Genomic DNA, 20622 nt, shown 5'->3' with positions numbered 1-20622 from the left:
ACACTTCTACAAGTAGAAACTTAGATGAGCATGAAATATTGAAACAAATACTTTAAATAAGACAGTCTACTAAACTAGCATTGTACTAAAGAAGAAAAGCAAAATGTAATTGCTGATTCTCAAAAATCCAGTTCTATGAAATTGGTTTGACTTGCACACATTTTTAGGTACCAATCATTCAAAACTCAGTTTTATCTGAAAAATACACATTAGCGATCATTTCCAGATGAAATATGCAAATGTGAAATTGGATCAGGAACTTCATATGCAATTCACTTTAACCCTTGGGACTCCATGTCCCTGCTTTCAGAAACTACCAACAAGCACATATACTCCATGTCCCCATTTTCTGGGATTAGTTTTATACCGAACGACCAGCTGGTTCATACTGGTGTTGGTACTGTATACTCCAATCCGCAGTATATATTATGAAAGGCTAGAAATGGCCAGAATCCAAAGGGTTAATGTACCTGATCTTTTTCCAACTACATGCATGGCAAAAGCTGGCACAGCATGATTTAGCTGTCCATGAATATTCCTGTGCAACCTAACCAAAGCTTTATATGCCTTACTCTTATATCCAATGCCTTGCCTAATGAAGGCAAGCTCAGGGTATGCTTTCTTTCCATCCTATCTCATTCCATGGTCCTTTTCAATGAGATAAAGACCCCCATATCCCTCTGTTTCTAATGGAAGTATAAAATGCCTTGGGATTCTCCTTAATCCTGCTCACCAAGGACATTTCACGATCCCTTTTGACCTTCTTAATGACCTGCTTGAACTCTTTCCAGCCACTCATAACTCTGTCTGATTTTAGCTTTCTAAGATTTGCAAATGCCTTTGTTTTCTTTTTGAACATTTTATTTAAATCCACACATATACGATAATTATAACAACTAATATTAAATCACAAGGTTACAGTGTTTACAAATATATGTTGATAATATATAAAAAAGAGGAAAAAATAGTGTACTAAAAAGAAATTACTAAAACTAAAAAAAACAACTAAATCCTTCCCCACCCCCCAACCGTTACTAACCCCAATAACTAAAGTCTAATATAAAATACATAATAACATAACAATATATTAATTTGGATTGTTTCAGATGATGCTCAAGAATCCCAAAATGGACATTTTTCCAAAAACTATTACTCATTTCGGGAACTTCACTGGTTTGGAGAATTCAAAACAAAGAAAAAAATAATAATTTTAATCTCACTATTCTAGTGTACAGGCTCCAAACTTGTAAAAATACAGAACATTTACCTCTTAAATTATATGTAACTTTTTCTAAAGGAATACAACTTTGAATCTCCATATGTCATCTGGCTTATCATGGCCTCTTCCCTGGTTGGACTCTCTGCATAATGCTAAGAGACCCTCCTGAATGCACTTAACAAACCTGCCCCATTTAAGCCTCTGACATTAAGGAAATCCCAATCTATGGGGAACACTGTTGTTTTTATGCCTTTCCATTATCTGCCAAAATACGTTTTCCTCTACCTCTTGGAAGGCCTTTAGTATAACCCCATAAGAGCACTTGTATCTTCTTTATTTTTATCTCTACCCAATCTGCCTCAGTGATTGAGCTGCCATTATATCCAGAGTGCAGCTGTGATACTCTCTCTGATTAGTAAATGTGCTTACAAAATGCAATGTCCTTAATGCCCAGAAGGAAAGTGCTTAGTCCAGTGAACAAATGAGAAGTTTATCTGCTGTATACATATTTGAATTATAGATTTAATCTTTCTGAAGTTCCTCATAACATTTTGCAACATGTCAGAGCCACAGAGTGGAGTCATAATGCCTTTGATAGCTACAATTAGATTTGTTCTTGCTGTGGAGATGGATTTGGGGTCATTATCAAGATGGAAACAGCACAAATAAACCTGTAAAGACAGCTTTCCCCAAGCTTACTGAGGCAAATGTATATTTGCCAACAGGAAAGGGGTGTTTTATTGCTGGATTTGACAGCCTTTTCTCCACCTGCTCTAGATGGTAAAGATAATGGGGATTTTCATTGGAATTTCTGTATACATGTCTTCTAACTATCATCCTCTCTCCAAAAACCAATTAGGTTACACACCCAGGAGACACGTACATTTTTTATAGCAATCCAAAAATCAATAAATATCCTTTCACAACATAAATCAGTTTAAAACAATTATGGAAACAGATAAAAAAGGGACAATGGAACATAAAAAAGGGCTAGTTTTAATGATTTAAGATAGAACCTTGTAAAGGAAAATTGGAAAAGCTGATTACAAGATAAACCATTAACAGGAAAGAAATATTTCAGGGTCAAGATAGGCAAGGTAGTTTGATGGGAAATTGTAGACCATTCAAATGTAATGTACCCTAGATGAAAAATGAAATTAAATTTACAATAATGAGATAAAAACAAATGTCAGTGGCAAGAAACCATCAATTACAAGCAAGATTATGAAAACACAGGCAGGAATTAAAGAAGTTTGGATGAAAGGCAAAAAGGCATTCCCAGCAAAGAGTATCAAACATCATTATATTTAACACAGAAACATCTGAGATTTATATAAGAAAAGGTCAAGCTTATGTGAAAGGAAACTATTCATACAAAGAAAGAAAAATTGATGTATTTGCAATCGATTTGTAAGGGTCTTCATAGACGAGCCAGTGCTGTTGTGTGACCGCTTCAGGGACCTGGGTTCAATATTGTGCAGAATTTGCACATTCTCACTATGGCTGGGTGGGTTTCCCCAGGTTTCCTTGCATGTGTCAACGATGTACTGGGGGGCAAAATGGTTTCTGTAAATTACCCCTGAGTGTTTGCATGTGCTATAAGAATCAAGGAGAATTTGATTGTTAAGTGAACAAAAATAAGTTGCAAGGTCACAGAGAAATAAAAAGGGAAAGAGCATGGGTGATGGAACCAGCATGGGTGAATAAATATAAAATTTACAACAAAACTCTTCCTTTGTTGTAATAATTAAAGATATAAATAGACAAACAATTAGCTCTAGAAGAGCAGGACAGTTATGATCAAAGTGATCCTATTAAGGAACTAGACACTTATTGAATTACAAGCAAGATTAGAAATTATACTGCAGGTTTCACGTATTACTCAAAAGCAAGAAGTTGAAAAGTGCTGAATGAGAGCAGAACTTGAAGGGTATTATGAGAATCTGCCTCATATAAATTTGTATGGTATGTGAAAATGAATTCTGTCCCTTTACTGAAATATCTTCCTCTCTGCCTTTCTGCCTTTTGAAGTACATACATGCTTGAAGTCCTGACATTCGGAAATTTAGAACTTTTTAAAATTCATTTTTATTTAGTTCCCCCTCCCCCCAAATAGAGAAAAGAAAGAAAACACCTGGATTTATATATTGAACACTATTCATATTAATCTAACAGGATTATTTTATCCTCTGGATATTAGTTTGGAGGAGCGGGTGTTATGGACGAGGTAGAGGGACTTTTACCGTTGAAATCCATATATGGTTTCCAAATCATATAAAAATTCTCAAGATGATTCCTTAAACTATAAGTAATCTTTTCCAATGGTACATAATTTTGTATTTCAGTCTGCCATTTATCCAACCTTATAAAATTGTCTGATTTCCATCTTACTGCCACACATTTCTTTGCAACCGCTATTGCAACACTCAAAAACTTTTATTGATATTTATCTAACTTTAATTTCATATTGGTTTCATATAAATTACCAAGTAAAAATATTCTTGGGTCTCTTGGTATTTGCATCTTCATAATTTATCCCAATAATATATTCAAATCTTTCCAAAACTTTCTACTTTTACACAAGACCAAACTGAATGTAATAGAGTCCCTATTTCTTAATTACATCTAAAACATATGTCAGAACAATTTGAATTGAGTCCATGTAACTTATATGGTGCAGAAAATTATATTGTACCATTTGTTATATATCATTAATTGTATTTGTTACATTCTCTTGGCACAGCCTTTACCACACTTCTTGAATTTGTATATTTAAATCTTTCTCCCATCTTCGTTTTGATTTATATAATTCCTTATTCTTCATAGGGTCTTGCAGTTTTATATTCATATTTGTCATAAATTTCTCAATAAATGTGTCTGTAATTAAATATTCAAATTAACACTGTTCCAGATGTCTAAAATTCATGCCTAGCTTCTTTTTAAAATATGAGTTGTTGATAATATGAAAAAATTGTATTATTTTGGATATTACACTTCTCTTTCATTTGTTCAAAAGTCAAAAAAAACCTAAAAACAATCTTTGATCCTCTTTATACCTTTACTGTACCAAATATCAAAGAAAGGATTATTTAAAGTAAAAGAAATAAGTTGATTCTGCATTAACATCATCTTGGGTATCATTGAAGAAAATAACTAAGATTAGCAGAATATGGTCTGCTATCAGGTTATAAAGTAAATGTAGAAAAGAGTGAAATAATGCCTATGAATGACAGGGATTATACACAAAGTAAACAAATGACAAAATTTAAGTGGCAAAAAGAAACAATTAAATACTTAGGAATAAAAATTGACAGGAATTTAAATAACTTATTTAAATTGAATTATTTACCACTATTTTAAAAAATTGAGGAGGATTTAAAAAGATGGAAAGATTTACCAATAACTTTAATAGGAAGGGTAAATTGTATCAAGGTGAACTCGAGTACTAACATCTAAGTACTCGAGATGGCAGAGGCCGACAGCATCGAGTCCACGCTGCTGAAGATCCAGCTGCGCTGGGTGGGTCACATCTCCAGAATGAAGGACCATCGTCTTCCCAAGATCGTGTTATATGGCGAGCTCTCCACTGGCCACCGTGACAGAAGTGCACCAAAGAAGAGGTACAAGGACTGCCTAAAGAAATCTCTTGGTGCCTGCCACATTGACCACCGCCAGTGGGCTGATATCGCCTCAAACCGTGCACCTTGGCGCCTCACAGTTTGGCGGGCAGCAACCTCCTTTGAAGAAGACCGCAGAGCCCACCTCACTGACAAAAAGCAAAGGAGGAAAAACCCAACACCCAACCCCAACCAACCAATTTTCCCCTGCAACCGCTGCAACCGTGTCTGCCTGTCCCGCATCGGACTTGTCAGCCACAATCGAGCCTGTAGCTGACGTGGACATTTACCCCCTCCATAAATATTCGTCCGCGAAGCCAAGCCAAAGAAAAAGAAAAAGAATATTTTTCCAAGATTGCAATATTTATTTCAATCATTACCCATTCCTATACCAGAGAAGTTTTTCCAAGAATTAAATAAAATATAAGAAAATTTCTCTGGCAAGATAAAATGCCAAGAATAGCCTTGGAAAGACTGACCTGGAAATTTGAACAAGGAGGACTAAGATTCTCAAATTTAAAAAATTACTATAAAGCAGTTCAACTAAGGTTTTTAATCCTCCTGTTATCAAACTGGAGAAAAAAAACAGCATGGATACAGATCAAAATGAATAAAATAGGAGAATCAAACCAGAGCATTTTTTGTACAAATGGAATGATGAATTTTTGAAAAGAAAAATGGAATTACCAATTTTAACATATTTATTTAAGGTATGGATTGGAATTCATATGGAAAGAGGAATTAAGAATTATCAAATTACCAAGATGATGTTAAAGCAGAATCAACTTATTCTTTTTACTTTAAATAATTCTTTCTTTGACATTTGGAAATTCAGAACATTTTTGAGAGGGAATTGAAACACCAAAATGCTGATCAGTGGTAAAAAAGATAATCAATTATAAAATTCGTTAATATATTTTCAATTGAAAATGAAGGTTGGAATAGAAACCAAAAGTGTGACCTTGGTAAATGTGAGGTCAGTATAGAACAAGCTTATGTGTTGGAGCATGTTGTGGTTAAGAAGGAGGACATGTAGGCAGGGGCATAGCCAGTTTCTAAAGTTAGGGGGCTTGAACCCATAAAAAAGGCGCCACAACACATACCAGATAGTGAGTCAGTGGTTGAGTGGCAGGTCACACTTGAGTTTTCAACGGTGTCGGATCAGGATGTGGGGGGTAGGAGTTAGAGTTAGAGTTCCTACATCCTCTTCCAAGACTGTATTATTTTAATTCCACTTACACCTTTTATAACTAACTTATTATAATTTTGAAAGCCAAGGAGAAATAAATACATTTGGAGCTACTCCTCCCCAGATGCCAGCAGCCAGACTGCTCCCCCTGAGCACATTCTTCAGAAGTGACTCCTGTGATGTGCTGGTGGCCCACCAGCGCATCACAGGAGACTGAGCACTGAGCACACACATCACAAAGGTGACACTTTTGTAGAATGTGCTTGGGGGAGCAGTTGCTCCCCCTACCCTACCGACCCCCAACCTTATCTACGCCACGGTCATTAGGATTGATAAGTCAACTGGACTGGACACAATATACCCTAGATATCTATAGGAAGCAAGAGAAGAGATTCCTGAGGCTTTGACAATTATCTTTGCACCCTCCCTGGCCCCGGGGAGGTACCAGAGGATTGAAGAATGCCAAATATCATCCCCCTGATTGAGAAAAGCATTCAGAGCAGTATTGTCTTCTGAGGGATAGTCAATATGGCTTTGTGACGGATAGGTCATGCCTCATGAACCTACTGGAGTTTTTTGAGGAGGTAACAAAAGAAATTGATGAAAATACAGCAGCAGATGTGCTGTATATGGATTTTAATACGGCATTTGACAAGTCTCCGCACTGTAGATTAATTCAGAAAGTCATGAAGGATAGGATTTTTGAAACCTTGGTTCTGTTGATTCAGAATTGGCTTGCCTTCAGAAAACAGAGGGCATTAATAGATAGAACTTATTCTGCCTGGAAATCAGTAACTAGTGGAGTTCTGCAGGGATCTGTTCTGAGACCTCGGCTCTTTGTGATTTTTGTAAATGACCTGGACAAAGAAGTAGAGGGATGGGTAAGTTTGCAGATGACATGAATGTTAGAGGTGTTGTGGATAGTGTAGGTTATAATAGGATATAGACAAAATGCAAAATTGGGCAGAAAAGTGGCAGATGGAGTTCAATCAAGATAAATGTGAAATGATGCAAGGTCAAACTTGAAGATAGAGTACTTGATTAATGGCAGGATTCTTAACAGTGTGGAAGAACAGAAGGACCTTGGAGTCCAAATCCATAGCACTCGCAGGTTGATTGGGTAGTTAGGAAGTCTTATATTATGCTGGCCTTTATTAGTCGGGGGGATTAATTTTAAGAGTCATGAGATAATGTTGCAGCTCTGTAAAACTCTGGTTAGACCACACTTGGAATATTTTGTTCAGTTCTGGTTACATCATTACAGGAAGGATATGGAGGCTATGAAGAAGGTGCAGGGGTGATTTACAAGGATGATTCTTGGATTGGAGGATATGTCTTATGTCTAACAGAGCCAGTGCTTTTCTCTTTGGAGGGAAGAAGGATGAGAGGGTACTTAATAGATAGAAGTCTACAAGATTATGAGAGGCATAGATGGGATGGAGAGCAAGCATCTTTATTCCCAAGGTGGAGTAGCAAACACCAGAGGTCATCTGTACAAGATGAGGGAAGGAAAGTCTAAGTGAGAAGTCAGGGTTGTTTTTTTTTTTACACAGAGAGTAGTGGAAGCTGGTACAATGTGGACATTTAAAAGCCTCTTAGACAGGCTCATAGATACAAGAAAAATAAGGGTTTATGGGTTTAAGGTAAGGAAGGTTTAGTTTGTTGAGTGTTAGCATCCCTTAATTTAAATTTAAGAAAAAATAAGTATGTTGAGTTGGTTTCTATAGGTCAACACAAAATTGTGGCCCAGCTGTGCTGTAATGTCCCATCATTCATTGAAAAAGTTAATCGAATGAATGAAGAAGATGAACAATCCTGCATGAATCTGGAGGATTAAGCTTGGTTCACTTTAATTGTTAAAATCTATTAAACCCAATATTGAACAGAAAGATTATATTTTTTAACCAATATAATTGTACCCAGCAAAAACTGAACATATGTCATGAAGTAAAATTAGATTAATATTTGTAAACATTACAATCATTCTCCTATTCTCTATTGCCATACACTCTACTAAATTTGTTACCCATTCTCCTGTCTCAGTTAATGATGGTGCCCATTGATTTTGTGCTTTTGGATTTTTAGACACCAGGATAAATTGATTTAAAAGCTTTTAACACATTGATCTTTTGAAGAACTATTCACTAAATCTTGATATCATGTAGTGCTTTGGATGGGTAATGTTGTTATATGTAGAAAGATTCAAGGAATCATTGTTTCTAGAGAATATTTTTGTTGACTGAAATGTGAAATAGGTTTTGAACTTCAAATTCCACAAATGCTTTGGGAGCTTACATACACCAGGCAACAGTTCTAAAGCTTCACTAACTAACTTCTGGCAAACGAACTGTGACCATACTGTCAGATTTAGAATTCCAAGCATGCCTCAAGTACATTACACCATCTAATATCAGGAAGAGACTGCTTCCAGGAAAAGTAACATAGTTGAATTCCACAAGCAAGAAGATAACAACATTTTAGATTAATATTCAAAACTTAAGAAGGAATATGAGAGAGAGAGGGGGGAAGGAAACAAAGAGAGAGGGAGAAAGAGATTAAAAAGAGCACTAGTTGTGGCCTCATCAACACCCAGGGCAATTGTAAAAAAATGTCCCTATTTATAAATTCATACCAATTTGCAGTGAGGGATGATACATTATTTACTCTCTTAATTACTTGCTGCATTGGTCTCTAAAATTCTGTAATTCATCATACAAGAACCCGAAATTCAGAACACACTGTCCCTCAAGGGTTCTGGATAAAGCATTGTGTACCTGTAACAAATGGCATGGTTAGTGGGTAGGCACAATGCTGTTACAGCGCTCACATCCTGGGTTCGAAACCGGCACTTTTTGTAAGGATAATGTATTGTTTGTCTCAGTGCCTGTATGAGTTTCCTCTAGATGCTCCGGTTTCCTCCCACCCTTCAAAACATATTGAGGTTGTAGGTCAATTGGGCATAATTAGGCGGCACAGGATCATTGGGCCAAAAGGGCCTGTTACTGTGATGCGTGAAAATATGATAGGCTGTAGATGCTGTGATTGTAGTAAATGTATTGAAATGCTGGAGGAACTCAGTTGGTCTTTTCAGCATCGATAGGAGACAAAGATATATTTCCAACATTTCAGGCCTGAGCCCTTCTTCGAGGAAAAATCATAAAAGGCAGAAGGAGGAAATCTCAAAGTCTCAAAATTCACACAATGGGAAAGGCAGGGTTTAATCAAAGTTAGTCAGCAAGATTTTGTTAAGGAGAGTCATGGCTGCCAGCTTGATTACATTTTTCAAAGAGGCAACAAAATATATTGATGAGGGCGGTGCATTTGTTGCATGCCATGTGGACTTCTCTAAATGCGTTAACAAAATCCCATATTCAGAATGAGATCAAAGCTCTGCTGCTGGTACGGACCTAGGAGAAGCAAGGGAGCAAGGGTGCATCCTTTAGTACTTCTCAGCAGGGTCCTAGTGCCTGCCATCTTGCCCAATGACCCCAAACAGGTCTAAATCATTTTCAGAATGGAGCCGGTGGTGTTTTAATTACCGACAGAGGTACATGCCCAAGATGGCAGCGTCCATGTTTGGCAAAACCACCCCCACCTGCCAAGACTTAGACATCTAGGAGAGGACCAAACAAAGCAAAATGATCACAGTAGCAGACTAGCGAGGGTCTTAGCAACCAAGAGCCTCACAGCAAGCTGTGGGCATCTGGAGACAGGCTTGTGGGAACCAGGTATCAGGCCTGGGATTCATGAGGGTGCCAATGGTGAGCAAGACTCCTGAAGGGACTTGGGGGCTGACAGTTTCCTAATCAATAAAGAGAACTCGGGCCCAGGGATGGTGACTTAGATGCCCGAGCTCAGATCTACTGCTGAAACGGAGAGAAGGCCAGGTGGCTATGGAAGCACAGGAGGCTGTGGCATCAGAGGAGACAAGATTGGTAGAGGTAACATCGAAGGAGGTGTCAGGATTTACATGAAATTAAGCTGGTTTGATCAGATCTAAGAATCTATTGACCATGGATTTAACTACAAAACTGTCATCGAAGTACAACATACCTTTGCTTAGTGTTGATACTCATGGAAGGAGTTTCTGCTTTGGCACAGTCGTCGCCCTGGCAGAAAACACTATCTGGTGAAGACAAATTGGAAACTTGTTCCAATAAATTATCCTGATATTCTTTGAGAATTGAAGCATTATCTATTTGGTCATCAAGGCTTTCACTTGAAAATGTCCTGTGTTCATTAGTCTCCAATAGAGCTGATGTATTGAACTCTTTTGAGGGAGACTTGTTATTAACTTGACCAAGATTCTCTTCTGCTGGTTTTTCACTCTGTGCACTTTCAGTATTATCATTTTCTGTGGTAACATTATCAATAATATAGTTTATACCACTCTCATCAACCTAAAAAGATAAGAGAAAAAGCATATCATTAACTGAACTAACATAATTGAAAAAAGCATTGATAGCGTATTGTCCTTATTCTGTTCCGAATTACTAGATTGAACTGTAACATTTAATAGGCCATGAAGGCAGTCTGTAGCTTACTGTATCCCTCAAACATATTAAAGCATTGGTGCTTTTTCACATCCATCAGAAACAAAAACCTGAAGCAAACAGGCTATGTATTGGTCCCATCGAATATTATTCATCACTCCATTACTTCTCCTCTTGTGAGATGATTCCCATATGAGCAGGTAAACACTAATACTGGGCCATGCAGAAGAAAATGGATCTGAATAGTTAGAATAAGTCCTACACGTGAGCTATTTAACATTATCAATTACTTGCAAATGAGATTGAACAGACCAATGCAGACTGCTAAAACTGCTGGTGATGTCAGAATCAGAGCCTCGTGCAGCACAGTGCCTTTGGCCCAGACCCTCCATGATGACCATTTGCCTGTCTATATTAATCCCATTTGCCAAAATTAAGAATTTATCTTTCTCTGCCTTGCAAATTTAAGCACCTACAGTATCAAAATGACTCTTAGGCATATTAATATATCTCGTTCCACCAACTCCCTGGTAGTGTGTTCCAGATATCAACCATACTTTGTGTAAAAAAATATGTCCCTCAGATCTCCTACGAAACTCCTTCTTCTCACCTTAAACCTATGCCTTCTTGTTTTTGATACCACCACCACGAGAAAATATTCTGACGATCTACCCAAGCCATGTCTCTCATAGCCTGATAAAGTTCCCTCAGGCCACCCCTCAGCCTCATTTCCTTAAGGGAAAATATGCCCAGCCTATCCAATTTCTCCACATAACTATAGTCCTCCAAACCAGACAACAATTTAGGGAATCTGCCCTGCATTCTCTCCAGTGCAATCACATCCTTCCCATATGGCGGTGACCAGAACTGTATATAATACTCAGATGTGGCTTAAGCAATGCCTTGGAAGAATACAATGCCATGTCCCAATTCTTATATTCTGAGTCCTGACCTAGGAAGACAAGCATACCATATGCTTTATTCGCTACCCTATTGACATGGGCCTCACCTGAGGAAACTATGGAATTGTAGCTCTAGGCCTCTCTGCTCATCAACATTCCTTAATGCCCTATCACTCTTCTGTATACGTTCTACTCCAAAATGCATCCCCTCCCCCTCAGAGTCAGAGTGATACAGTACAGACACTTCTACCCACTGAATCATCAACCACCAATTTTACACTCATCCTATATTTTTTTATGTTCTCAACTTCTCTTATGTCCTACCACTCACTGGCTCACTCAGAATAATTTATAGCGGCCAATTAATCAAACAACAGAGGAAACGTGTGAGAGGATTCCGCTTCACTTGGCATTGCACCACCCAAATTTCCACCTCAGGAGAGAATTTCAAATGCAAATTCATATTTTATCACTTTTTCACCACTCATACATTGACCATGCTCCTTTCAATTCTAAACGTCTGACAGTAATAACCGGTTATCTACAATAGGTATTGTGGAGCATTGTACTCTGTGTTTCTAAAGTAAAATGCACTGCACAGATTTAGCACTCCCCAATAGAATGAATTACTATTGAAGTTTATTTGCGGGGAATTATTTAACAAACAGCACACTTTAACTCCAGTTAATAACAAATAAATGCTTTCCATTAATATTAATACATGAATCATTTAGACAAGTCGATCGCCAATGTATTTGGCCTGGTCAGAAATAGTTTAAAACATTTTAGCATAGTTTACCTGATCCACGACCATATAATTGGCATAAATTTCTGCTTTTTCATTTGATGTGGAAGAAATCTTTGTTAGAGGAATAGATGGGTGTGGTTTTGACATGAGGAATTCTGGCAAAGTATGTTTACACACTATGGTAAGAAGAAAAAACACAAACATATAATGACTAGAAAAGAATGTTCAAATCAACTGAAACAGTGACTCTATCATCTCAAAAAAAGTGACATGGCCCTGAAATCAGGCTCAAAACATTCATTGGCATTTAAACAGTACAATAGTACAATAACTTTTCATCAAAAACTATGTATTTTGAAGTTACTGTGAGAAATGCTTGCATTCTGAGAGAGCAAATAAAATGACTTGCATCAAGTGATACTGTCTTCCCATCAGAATTAACATAACTAGATTATTCTCTTCCTTTACACTGGTCTATTGGAGTCAGAGATTTAGACGCATAGTTTGAGGGCATTTAACCTTCATCTATTGCATTCTGCTAGAAAAATTACTTTGCTTTTTGAGAATGGTGATGTAGTTTTGATCTTCCTAAGTTTCATTTGCTGCGTACACAGCACTTCTTTATGACAGTTGCATCAACAGAATAATGGATATTAAAATCCCTGACAAAAGTTCATTTTATCTGAGTATGTTGCATACGGTGCAATTTCATGTTAAAATTTGTCACTTGCAATTTTTTTGTTAGTCTGATCCATAATTCATTTGTACCTTATCAATTATTTGCAAAAAAGCTTCAGCTTATCATTTTTTTAAGCATTAACAAAAATGCCTTTGACATCTATGTGGGGAGCATATTTTGGTGGATAATTGTCCACAATGTAAATGAAATTTAACTAGAATGGTTAGACAACTCTAGAATTTAAAGTCCCATCTTCCTCAAAAAATGCCGCTGCAGAACAGCACAGTCAGTGCAATACTGTTACAGCACCAGTGTTTGGGATCGGGGTACGAATCCCGCGCTCTCTGGAAAGACTTTGTACATTCTTCCTGTGTCTGTGTGGGTTTTCCCTGGGGGCATCGGTTTCCTCCCATCCTTCAAAACTTTCCGGGGGTTGTCATTTAAATGGGTGTCATTGTGCAGCACTGGCTCGTCGGCTATGTCTAAATTAAAAATTAAAGAAACTGATCAGTTTCCCACAGTCTCATTGCCAAAGGTCCACATGAATGCCAGAGGACAAGGCACTGCACCATCCCCAAAATTAATGGTTACAATAAAATCTGAATATTTGCTAAGGCAATCATATCAAAAATGTATATTGCAATGATTGTTCATTGATGTTTGTCAAATAATATTGAAAAATTTCTCCTCCTGCATTTGGTTTGGTTTCCAGTGCCACTAGAATTGATAAGATCAAAATTGCAATATTCAAATATCAAAATTTGCCGAAATGAACAATGAAATAAACCTTTGTTGGAATGAATACAACGTTGAATGGAATTGTACACTGCCTTATTAGAGCCTTAACTGGTGTTTATAGAATGAGTATGGCTCTTCAGAATCAGAAGCAAAAAGATTAAAACAAAGAAAAGAAACAGAATCAGAATTATTGTCATAAACAGTTGTGACAGAGTATATCGATATGTTTTTGGGAGATAAATTGGGAAAGGTTTGTTAGAGTAAGTTACATACAAACACTTTAAAACAGATCTTATTTGAATTATTGGAGCTCTGCTATTGCTAGACATATCGGCTCCACAGCTTTTGCAAGAGCTTTGGAGAGTGCCCAAGAGACTTCACTAATGGATTGTTGTTTACAAAAGGCAACAGATGAAAGATCTTGTCGGAGCCGCCTTCTGTCTGGAGTAGAGCTTGCTGTTCTAAGAGGGTCATGTAGTTTTGCAAGCAGAAAGAGTTGAACAGCTTTTTCTCAGAGAGAGAGATCAGTTCTGCAGTTTTACAGTCAGCAGCAGCAGCTGGGACTGGAACAGGACAAGCTGGAAAGCTTGTGGAAAGCCCCACTTCGAAGACGGCCTGGTCAAAGCCCTTGTGGTTCATACAAAAGGAGAGGACTGGCTGTCTAATGTTTCACTTGGAATAAGAAAAACAAAAAGGAACTCTGTGGTCACCTGAAAGAAAGAGGTTATCATCTGGAGAACCCTGAAGGGGAAAGTTTAGCCAGCAAGACACTGGAGTGGCTGAGTAAAACGTAATCAGTTGTGGAGGTCCTGGAACAACAAATCTCTCTCTGAAAACTGACAAGAAACTTCCTGTGTGGTGACCATTTACCTTCCAAGCATCAAAGTCTGGTAAACTTTATAAATGTTAAATTCTGTGCCCAGTTTAAGAATTGCCTGCAACCAGTGAATTTGGAGGAATGAGAAGTGAGATTGGACTGTGAACCAAAGAACCTTTCTGAACTTACACGCACACTACATACACATGCACTTAGAATTAGAAGGGGGTTAAGTTAGGTTAAGTAAGTCAATAGTGATAAGTTAAAGTTTGATTCTATTTTCATGTTTAAAGATAAGAAAAAGCAATTTTTGTTTAAGTAACAATTTGTCTTGGTGAATATCTATTGCTACTGGGTTTTGGGGCCCTCTGGGCTCGTAACACAGGTATCATGTAATTTGTTTTGCAATAGCAGCGTTGTGCAAAAATAACTATAAATTATACTTTGTAAATAACCATTTCTAAGATAAATAAATAGTGCACAAAAGAGAATAGGTGAGGTAGGATCCATAAGTGCATTCAGAAACCTGATAGCAGAGAGGAAGAAGCTGTTTTTGAAACATTGAGTGTGTGTCTTCAAGGCCCCTGTATCTCCTTTCTGATGGAAGCAGTGAGAAAAGGGTATGACTTGGGTTGTGAGGGTCCTTGTTGATAGAAGTTGCTTTCTTGAGACACTGCCTCAAAGGTGTCCTCAATGGAGTGGACTAATGCCCATGATGGTGCTGGCTGACTTAACAACCCTCTGAAGCCTGTTCCTGTCCTGTGCATTGGCACCTTCATACCATACAGAGATTCAACAAGTCAGTACCTATGTAGAAATTTGCAATAGTCTTTGTTGACAGATAAATATCCTCAGAGAATATCGGCTGGCGAGCCTTCTTCAAGATTGCAATGAACACAATCACATGCTAAAAATTGGCAAAACTGGCACACAGTAGCCACTACTTCAGAACAGTGTAGGCACAAGTCTGGAGAAAATCTGACTCGAGCAGCTTCATGCAGCTGAGCTCAATTAACTTTTCCATCAAATAATGAAGGCTCTCATAAATAGCACAGGTGTAAGACAGAGTTTATTTCCTGTGACTGGCCCATCCCGTCTGTAATCCAATGTAGCTGGACAGACATCAAAAGAATTTTGCACTTGGACTGAGATTGCTTTTGCTTATTGTGCATACCTTGGGTGCAGCTTGCATGACTCATTGATACAAGATGTGCTTTAATGTTGAGATAGGGATTCATGGCCCATAAAATCCTATAGTGTACAATCACATTTCATTTTCTGTGATAATCTTTGATTTCTTCCTGTATCTAATGGACAGTGTCTAATTGCAACACAATGATATTGACTGTAAATTAGGGATAAAGAAAAGTTTTAGCTGGTAATGTCTATTTATAATTTCTCTCATTATTTGGGATTATCTTCTTAACTTCTGGGAGTTACTCGTGTCTAATCCAAGAAGAGGCACTCTTAATTCTGCCATTCTCTCAATCTTTTAACAACTGATTTATTTACATAGCACTTTTAAGATAAGAAACTCATGGAACAGTTCACAGAGATAACATCAAACAAGTTTTACGCCATGACACATAAGGAGATGCAAGAATAGATTGCCAAAAACAGTCAAAGGTTTAGGAATAAGCAGTAAATGTTGAGGGAGGAAAGATCAGAGTTGGGTTTTGGTATTTAAAGATCCAACAAATTTAGCTCAGGGATGATTAATTGAAGAAATGCAACTATCTATGGGCCATCTCAGGTCAACCCTCTGCCTTGATGCTGGCAACAGGAGCGGATTGAAAACTATGAACTTGTGTTGGTGTGAGTAGTGAAAGAAACACAGCCACCACATTGAGGGTCGTTAATGTCTGTTTTATTTGAATTTGGCGCATTCCCCTTTAAGGGCAGTGTTGGCTCAGTCACCACGTGCGTGATGATGTCACAGAAGCTGCCTGGGGTGCGCGACACGCCGGAGATTCGACTGGGGAAGAAACTCCCAACAGCGCCATCTTCCCAGGGATGCCCTGCCACGTGGCGTTACAAGCGGGGCCGGTTCGCCCTGTGCGAATGCGCCGCCATAAACTCACCTTTCAGGCAGCAGCCCTAAAAGGCTACTCCAGCATCCCATTCATATCCAGACGTGCCTCATTGCACCCTCCAGTCCACATGAAGATGGGACAACTGGTGCCACAGTCCCACCTGTCATAAATATGCGGCATAACAATGGCCGTCTTTCCTACCCATAATCCCCCACAGAGGAGGAACTACTCTGTGTTTCAAAGAACAGTTCCAGCTGCATGGGGAAATATGGGTAGGGAAGACCGTCATTGCTATGCCGCATTTTGAGCCGCAGAGAGCGGCCCCGAAAACTGAAAATCCCAGTGAAGTGCCAGTGCGGCCAGACAGGCTGTCACAGCCTGCATTGGCCATCCCCCAATGTCCCCCACAGGCCACCACTGCCCCAACAGCCCCTGCACACCTCCCCTGCCCCTCTGACTGCCGCCAGCTGCCCCTGCCCTAATGGCCCCTGAAGACCTCCCCTTCATCAACGGCCCCCACAGGCCTCCCCTGCCCTGATGTTCCCTGCCAGCCACCTCTGCCCCAACAGCCCCAAAGACCTCGCCTGCCCTAATGGCTGCCCCTGCTCCGCTGATTGCCCTTGCCCCGACGACCCCATCAGCCACCCCAGCCCCAACAGGCCCCGCAGACCTCCCCTGCTCTGACGGCTGACCTTGTCCCGATGTCCCCAAGCAGCCGCCCCATCTCAACAGCCCCGCAGACCCCCCCCCTGCCCTGACTGCTCTCGCAGACCTCCCCTGCCCCAAAGTCCCCGACCGACTTCTCCCCTGTGAGGCAGGGCTGTCAGGTAGTGGGAAGTTGGAGTCATTAGCCCACACCTAATCAGCCGCTTACCGCGGCTGAACATTCAGGTGAGTCAGCGGAGTGCAGCAGTCCGCCAATCATCCCTCCCAAGGAGGATGACATCAGCACCTCAGAGGCACTCTCGGTGCATTCAGGTAGGTAAGTATTAAGCCGCAAAAAGGTATAATCTTCGCCTTTACACGAGGGTGTTTGGTCCACCTGAAAGGGCCTATGTCAGTTGCAGGGAAAGACGGATTTAGGAGATCAAAGTCATGGATTTCAAAATAAGGACAAAAATTCTAAATTTGATGTGGCTTAAATAGAAATCCATGCAGAATTTGTAAAACACGGATAAAGTGAACATGTTGAAACTAAAACATGAACTACTGAAGATTTTTTAAAAGTTTCATGGGTTTTTCCTTTACTAATCCTACACTTTTGATCAACATAAATTTTGACAATTAGATAAAACTAGTCCCATATTAGTGAGGTTTCCTTTCCCTATTCCATCAGTTTTCATTTGCAAGACAACTCTGAGATCCCTTCATCAGAAAGGGATGAAGGATTCCATCAGAAACAGTGGACAGAATTTGCACATCATCTTATGCAAAACCAATCACAACTCTTTAAATGTAATGTTTAACTTAAATAATTTTTTTAAACTTTATTTAAAACTTTTAAAAACAACACAAAATCAATAGCAACAACAAAAAAAAGATGATTATACAATATAATAAACCTATCTTTCTCCCACCCCTCAGCCAGCCCCCTCAAGGGGAGCCAAATAAAACATAAAATATATACAATATTTTAAGATATTTCCAAAAACCCATATATTCTAAATAAGATGATCACATTTTAACAAAAAAGAGTAATTATCATGTAAATTATATGTTATTTTCTCCATATAAATACAAGATCTCAATTCATTATGCCAACGTACTATATTAATCTCTACATTATCTTTCCAAGTAATTGCTACACATTTTCATGCCACAGATAACGCCAAACGTACAAATGCAATTTGAAACTTATCCAACCCCAAGCCAGTCAAAGAAACCATATAACCCAACAAAAAAAATCTCTGGATCAATGGTAATTTAAGTTTAAATAGTTTCTCCAAAACCAACCTAACTTTTTTCCAAAATGGTTGTACCCTATCACAAGGCCAAACTGAATGCAAAAAAGTTCCAGTACTTAACCCACATCTAAAACAAAGATCTGAATTACTAAATCCATATTTTTTCAATTTCTCAGGAGTCAAGTATAACTGATGCAAAAAATTATAATTAACCAAACCATATCTTACATTAGTCAATTTAGTTATCCCTTCATGACACATAACATCCCAATCCTCTTGAGGTATAACATAAGTTAAATCGCTTTCCCATTTATTTCTAGATTTCTCCAAATTCGGTTTTTCCATAGTTTCCTGTAACAATCGATACATATCTGAAATAAAACCTCTCTTTGGGAAAAAGGAAATCAAAGATTCAAATTTCATAAACTTAAGTAAACTCATCTCTTTACCATAATTATCCCTTATCAAAGCTCTAAGTTGTTAAAACACAAATAAAGAATTTATCAGTATACTAAATTTCTCCCTCAATTGATTAAAAAAAAAGAAATTGTCCCTCTTCAAAACAATCGTGAATTACTTTTATACCCTGAAAATACCATATCTTTAGATACCTATTAAACATTGAAAAAGGAATAAGCTGATTTTGATATAATGGAGTTTTAATTGATAATTTACCCTTGTTCCTATAACATCATTTCTTTTAACCCATATCTTTAACTGGCATATCATATCCCTGCAATAAATTCAAATTCCACGTATGTATAAACTGGTGAACATCAAATTCAGAAATACAGGCTAACTCTTCCCTTGGCCCAACTCGGAGGCTGATTAATATCCATATCTATATAAGGGGGGGAAGGGTTATTTTATTTACAAGGGATTTTTTTTTTAGCAAGGAGAGCAATATTCTGTAATAGTGTGAAGATTGTATTGTTAGGGTAAAGAAATGTCTAATTTGAATTTTGCAACTTTTAATGTATAGGGATTGAATAATCAAATTAAGTGTAAACGTGTACTGGCTTATATAAAAAAATGAAAGAGAAATTGGGTTGGATATGTGATTGCTTCTTTTTTTAATCCTAAGGCAAGAGGTTTAGTGATTTTGATTCATAAGAAATTATTGTTTGAGTTGAAATCATTTATGGAAATTGCTGGTTGGGTTTTGATGGTGAATTGTAAAGTTTTTGCAGAACCATGGACATTGCTGAACATTTACGCACCTATTGTGGATAATGATCGATTTATATCTGAGGCTTTCTTAACATTAAATCAGGCCAATGAAAATATTTTGATTGGATGAGATTTTAATTGTGTTTTGGATCCATTACTAGATAGATCTCCAAAAAGTATAAGGAAATCAAAGATGGCGACACAAATGGGATCTTTGATGAAAGATTTGAATTTAGTTGAAGTTTGGAGGAGAATAAATCCAACAGAAAATGACTTTTCTTTTTATTCATCTAGACATGATTCATTTTCTGGAATAGATTTGTTCTTGATTTCGGCACTTTTGCAGGCTAGAGTAGTGTAGGCTGAATATAAGATTTGGGTTATATCCGATCATTTTATGTGGTTTATTTCTTGTGTAGGTTCTGAAGTGTTGCCATCAACTTACCGGTGGAGATTTAATGTAATGTTACTGAAGAAACCAGAGTTTATTACTTTTGTTATGGAACAAATTGCTTTATTTTTGGCTGAAAATGCTAATTCAGTTAGTAGTAATTTTGTAATGTGGGAGGCTTTAAAAGCATATTTGCGTGGTCAAATTATTAGTTATTCTATGAAAGTTAAAAAAAAACAGGATCTGGCAGAAAGTTTGGCATTGGAGAAACAAATTACTGAGTTGGAAAAGGAATTTCAGAAGAAGGTTACAGAAGATAAGAAACCAGCATTAACTAAGTTGAAATTACATTATAATACTTTACAAACAGATCAGTATGAGAGATTAATTCAAAGATCTAAGCAACATTATTATAAGTTGGGTGAGAGGGCTCATAAGGTATTAGCTCGGCAATTAAAAACGGAATAAATATCTAGAACTATTAATGCTGTTAAAAAGAATTCAATAGTTACTTATAAACCTCAGGAAATCAATAACCAATTTTATTCATTTTATCAGAAATTGTATACTTCTGAGGGAAAGGAAGATGATGTTTCTATTGAATCTTTTTTATCTAAGTTAAATTTTTGGGGAGTTTTGGGGAGGAAGTTTTGGGGAGGAAGAGGTAAAGGAATTGGAAGCTCAATTTTCAGATTCTGAGATTAAAGAAGCTATACAAGAGG

At 37.8% G+C, this 20622-nt stretch overlaps 1 protein-coding gene across 9 annotated transcripts in view; it reads right to left on the bottom strand.

Moving 5' to 3' along the window:
• Positions 1-20622, bottom strand: part of arhgef28a (Rho guanine nucleotide exchange factor (GEF) 28a) — a 378379-nt gene that overhangs the window by 172059 nt on the left and 185698 nt on the right. For all 9 annotated transcript variants that reach the window (XM_069937151.1, XM_069937160.1, XM_069937184.1 and 6 more), the window contains 2 exons: positions 12220-12344; positions 10079-10425 (listed from right to left, as the gene is read on the bottom strand). In XM_069937151.1, coding sequence (XP_069793252.1) covers positions 10079-10425; positions 12220-12344 — 472 coding nt within the window. The remainder of the gene's footprint in view (positions 1-10078; positions 10426-12219; positions 12345-20622) is intronic.

This window comes from Narcine bancroftii, chromosome 1, assembly GCF_036971445.1.
Source record: "Narcine bancroftii isolate sNarBan1 chromosome 1, sNarBan1.hap1, whole genome shotgun sequence".
In the NCBI taxonomy this organism is placed as follows: Eukaryota; Metazoa; Chordata; class Chondrichthyes; order Torpediniformes; family Narcinidae; genus Narcine; species Narcine bancroftii.
Note: the sequence above shows the minus strand (reverse complement) of the source record. Positions and strands in the feature narration are given on the sequence as shown.